The following is a 4777-nucleotide window of genomic DNA, read 5'->3' as shown; positions in this document are numbered from 1 at the left end:
TTTTTTTGGCTTTTTTTTTTTTTTTTTTTTTTTTTTTTTTTTTTTTTTTTTTTTTGAGACAGGGTTTCTCTATGTAACTGTTGTGGTTGTCCTGGAGCTCACTCTGTAGACCAGGCTGGCCTTGAACTCACAAAGATTCAACTGCCTCTGCCTCCTTATTGCTGGGATTAAAGTCATGTGCCAGCACCGCTCAACAACTATGAATCATTTCATATATAAATAAAATACCTCTTGGGCCAGACTGGAGATGTAAATTATTTGAAATGATAATGACACATTTGGATACTGGGCTAGGGAATGGATCAGAGGCTACATGTCACAGCGTGTCTTCTTGCTGGTCACAATAATCACTGATAAAATGAGACACACACAGAACTGTCCATTAAGGCAGTTTAGCCCATGGTTTGCCTGACTTGGCACTTCATGTTTACTGCATGAACACGGTGCACATGCTTCAGAGAGGTCCCTGACAATCTTCTTCACAGCTGAGGGAACAGCACACGCCGGGTACACTGCTGGCCTCAAGATGATGGAAACAGAACAGCAGGCTTCTGGGTATAAAGACACCAAGACCAATGGATACAACTTTGACACCCCAAATATATTACTATTAACCCCCCCCCCAGTCTTGACTCTTCCAAAAGTAACAAAAATGACTGCCTCTCCATTGTTTACAGTCCTTGCTCCCTCCATAGTCCCAAGCTGCCATTTTCAGGCTACTGTGACTTAGGCCCTCATCAACCATTTTTCTTTTTGAGACATGGTCTCACTATGTAGCCTTGGCTGGTCTGGACTCACTATGTAGATCAGGGTAGCCTTGAACTCATAAAGATCTTCCCACCTTTCCCTTCCGAGTGCTGGGATTAAAGGTATGCACCACCCCACCCAGCTCATCTCCACCATATTCATCATAGAGAATCCCGCACACCTTGTAATAATGTCTCGTGTCCTTACCTTATCTAGAACTGCCTCCTTAGAGACTGAGGCTTCATCTGGGTCTTCGGGCAACCGGACAGTTAACTTGAATGTCCCTTTTCCTGGCCACACTAACTCATGGTTCCCTTTCTTCAGAACATTCTGCCGAACTGAAACGTTGAAAAGAGAACAAAGATTTTAAGCCAAATTGGAAGCAATCTTTACTTACATAATTAGTTCATGATTTCTACAAATTCACCATTATGAGCCAGCAGCTCAGCCCATCTCCCTAAGCAGCAAACCCTTATAAAAGAAGGAGAACTTAGCACAGGGATGTGAATGTCACTGTGTGTGCATTATTCATGTTGTAGATGTGTGGGCATATGGAGCAGTGCACACCCCTGGTCACGTGGAGGCCACAGCAGGACACTGGGTAAGTTCCTGCATTGCTCTCTGCCTTCCTACCTGGAAACATGCAATCTCACTGAATCTGAAGTTTGCCCTTTGGCTAGGCTTGATATGATCTGCCCATTCCTTCTCTCTACACCAGGTACATGTAGCCATGCCCAGCTGTTTACAAGGGTTTGGAGATTCAAACTCCAGTCCTAACATTTACATAGCAAACTATCTAACCCAGTGAGTCATCCCTGCCACTAAAATTACTGGAGTGGTGTTGTTTATTTGTTTGTGCTGCTTTGTTGAGACAAGGCTACTATGTCTACTAACGCTTAGAACTTACTCTGTAGACCAGGCTGGACTTAAACACAGAGAGACCTGCCTGCCTCTGTCTCTCAAGTGCTGGGGTCAATCACTGGTGAAATCAAACCTAGGACAATATGATTCCTGTCCAGGCTTTCTGAAAACCTGTGTCTACACCCTCTACACCACTCTCTCTTTACTTTTTTCTTCTTGGATCCCTGTTGGGCTGTTATCTTGCCTACAGCCTGGCTTCCTAGGCCTCTTTGCCCCTCCTCTGCCCCAAATGTTTCTCCAAACTCAAGGAGAAGGAGGAATTGTCTGCATTCTGAGGATGACCCTGGTCTACAAAATCTCAGGTGGGAAGCCACAGGTCTGGGGCTTCCAATCATTCGCCTGAGCAAGCAAACAAGGCTGGGCCTCCCTTGCAGATTTCAGACAGGAGTGGGGAACATTCAACTGCTCATCTGTTCTGGAGCCTTTCAGAAATGAGGGAACCCTCACCCCACTTCCATCCCCACCCAGGCTCAAAGATCACAGCCACCTGAGGCCACTCTGGGGCAGAAGGACAAAGCTGAAACTTTGTCTAGGCTCTGCCACAAGAGCTCCTGGGATTTTTCCCTCCTCAAGCTCACCTCCCAAAGACACCTCTCCCTAGCTAGAACCCCATGGTGCTAGATGATCCACAATTCTTCAAGATTCTTAATTCTTTAACTGTACCACTTGCATAATAAAAACAGGAAAGTTAAGGAAGGAAGAAGGGAGGGAAGGACGGAGGGAGAGTGGGAGACATGAAAGAAAGAAGCAAAGAGAGGAAGCCAGAACGAGAAAGGAAGAATGAAGGAAGGTGGGAGAAAGAGAGGGAGGGAGGAAGGAAAAAAGGAAGGAAGGAAGGAAGGAAGGAAGGAAGGAAGGAAGGAAGGAAGGAAGGAAGGAAGGAACGTGTGAAGGAAAGAAGGTAGAAAGAAAAAGGGAAGCCCCGGAAGGTTCACAACACCAGGAAGCTCCTGGAAGAGCAAGGGGAACCACCATTCCTGGATGTGCTTGCCACTCAGATTTGGCCCCCAGGATCTCCAGCTCCCATGACACTGCAGCCTAGTTCTTGGCCTGCCACCTATAGTCCTGAATCCCCCCCCCCCGCACTGTGAGACCTTTTTGCCCCTCACCATCCTCCAGGGAGAAAAGCACCAGGAAGCTAGCCGGTTTCCCTGGCTGCAAAACGACCTCACACTCCCCTCCACCTGACTTCTTCGGGCTCTGGAAGTACATCTGCAACTTGTTGATTAAGGTCTTCTGGGGATTGGGGCCCCAAGACCCCTCGACCAGCAGCGGGAAGGGTCCAGACACTGCCATCCTGGCAGGCCAGAGAAATCGCAACTGCCAGGTCGCCCTAAGGAGCTCAGAGTTCACTTTGAGTTAACTTCTCTTTTGCTTTCTATTTTCACCTAGCTGTCCCTGCAAACCCCACCCCTCCCCGCCCCACACACACCCAAGGACCCCGGGCACTCCCAGTCCCCTTCTTTCTTCTCCCTCCCTCAACAGAAGTGAGTCAATCCCAGGGAGCTGCCAGTCCCATGGACTCTGGTCTCCAGTGCACTTTGCTTAGCATCTCTCTAGCTGGGCTCAGCCTGCACTTCACCCCAGCCACAGCTGAGCTTTGCTCCATCCCTAGGATAACTTCAGTATACCTGAAATCCACATTGTATGACAGAAGAAAAGGGGCTCACAAATGATCCTCTCGGGATGCTCCCTGCTCACTTGGGGACCACCCATCAGAATTTGATCTGCCTTTTTCCTGCTTCTGAATTCTGTTTTCTCATTCGTGAACACTGTGTCTACAAACTCCCAGTTTTGAGGAATGTGAGCTAAGCACCGATCATGTGTGCAACTAAGGGACACAGATGTGGGGACACAGGAGAGAAGACAGTAAACTGGTGTTGCTGGAGCAGGAGAGCAGTGGCTCCCAGCCTAATTAAGGGAAGGACAGAAGAGCTTATGGGCAGGTGACATGGCACCTGAAGCCTAAGGACTATTGAGAAAGGACCTTAGAGGACTGGGGGAGGGGAGACTCTGGGAGGTGACTCACATGCACAGAATCACTAGGGCTGCTCATGGTGCTGGAGTGGACTCAGGAGAAAGAAGGCTGCCGACCTGCACACTCCAGAGAAGCCTGGAGGAAATGTGGGCTCTAAGCTGCCACTGAAGGCAGCATTTGCTGAAGGATATGAAAAGTTCAGCCTGGAGTGGGGCAAGAGACTGGATCCTAGCGCAGGAGTGAAGAGGGCTGACTGGGACAGGGGTGAGAAGAGCTGGGAACTGTGTGTCCTCAACATGCAGTGAGCGGATGTGTGAGACAGTTAGAGGCTTTGCCACTCCAGAGCTAGGGTGTGTTGGCCCTCTGTGGGCCCTTGCAGGGACTTGAAGGAAGATCTAGGCATTTTCTACTGATGGCTCCCATTTCTCTGTGGATTATAATCCGACAGGTCACACAACTCTGTGTGAAGCTTGTGAAGATCTTGGTAACACCAAAATGTTTCTGAAAGCACAATGACCAAAAACTAATTCAAAATCAGCTGTATAACACATCCTTGCTTGTGGCCCAGCTTTGCCTGTGTTGTCTCCTAATATCACTGCAGCCTTGTTCTGAGCACACATGTGCACTTTGCAGAGGAGGCCCTCACACCAGAGGACACCAGTGAACACTCTAAAACGCGCACATGAAATGAGAGACTGTGGTATGATATGGATTAGTTTTTATTGTACACAAAGTTTTTGTCTTACAGAAACATGTCTCAGTAATAGAAAACAGACTTTTAATGTGTTCCTGTTGTCGTTCTTCAGCGTGTAATTATCAAATTATTCTGTCTTTGGGTTGAATCATGTTAGAATGCTTGGTTCTAAAAATTGCTGTGTCGGGAGTTGGAGAGAAGGCACCACAGTTAAGAGAACTGGCTGCTCTTCCAAAGGACCCAGATCAGAATCTAGCACCTGCATGGCAGCTCACAAGCCCCTGTAACTCAGTTCCAGGAAATCTAATAAACTCTCTGGCTTCTGAGGTCTCTTCATACACATGTGATACCCTGACACTCATGTAGGCAAAACACTCACTATAAAATAAAAATAAATATAATAAAAGTCTTTCAATAAATTTCATCTTGGAAATTAA

The 4777-nt window shown here is 47.5% G+C and overlaps 1 protein-coding gene across 1 annotated transcript in view; it reads right to left on the bottom strand.

The window, feature by feature from the left end:
• Nucleotides 1-2964, bottom strand: part of LOC126488731 (protein mono-ADP-ribosyltransferase PARP14-like) — a 29197-nt gene extending 26233 nt beyond the window's left edge. The window contains exons 1-2 of the mRNA XM_050122392.1: nt 2778-2964; nt 927-1085 (exon numbers count right to left, since the gene is read on the bottom strand). Coding sequence (XP_049978349.1) covers nt 927-1085; nt 2778-2964 — 346 coding nt within the window. The remainder of the gene's footprint in view (nt 1-926; nt 1086-2777) is intronic.
• Between the last annotated feature and the right edge of the window lie 1813 nt (nt 2965-4777).

The sequence above is a fragment of the Alexandromys fortis genome, unplaced genomic scaffold (genome assembly GCF_014885135.2).
Source record: "Alexandromys fortis isolate MF-2015 unplaced genomic scaffold, M_Fortis_MF-2015_v1.1 scaffold_187, whole genome shotgun sequence".
NCBI classification, from domain to species: Eukaryota; Metazoa; Chordata; class Mammalia; order Rodentia; family Cricetidae; genus Alexandromys; species Alexandromys fortis.
This window is presented reverse-complemented; position numbering and strand designations above follow the sequence as displayed.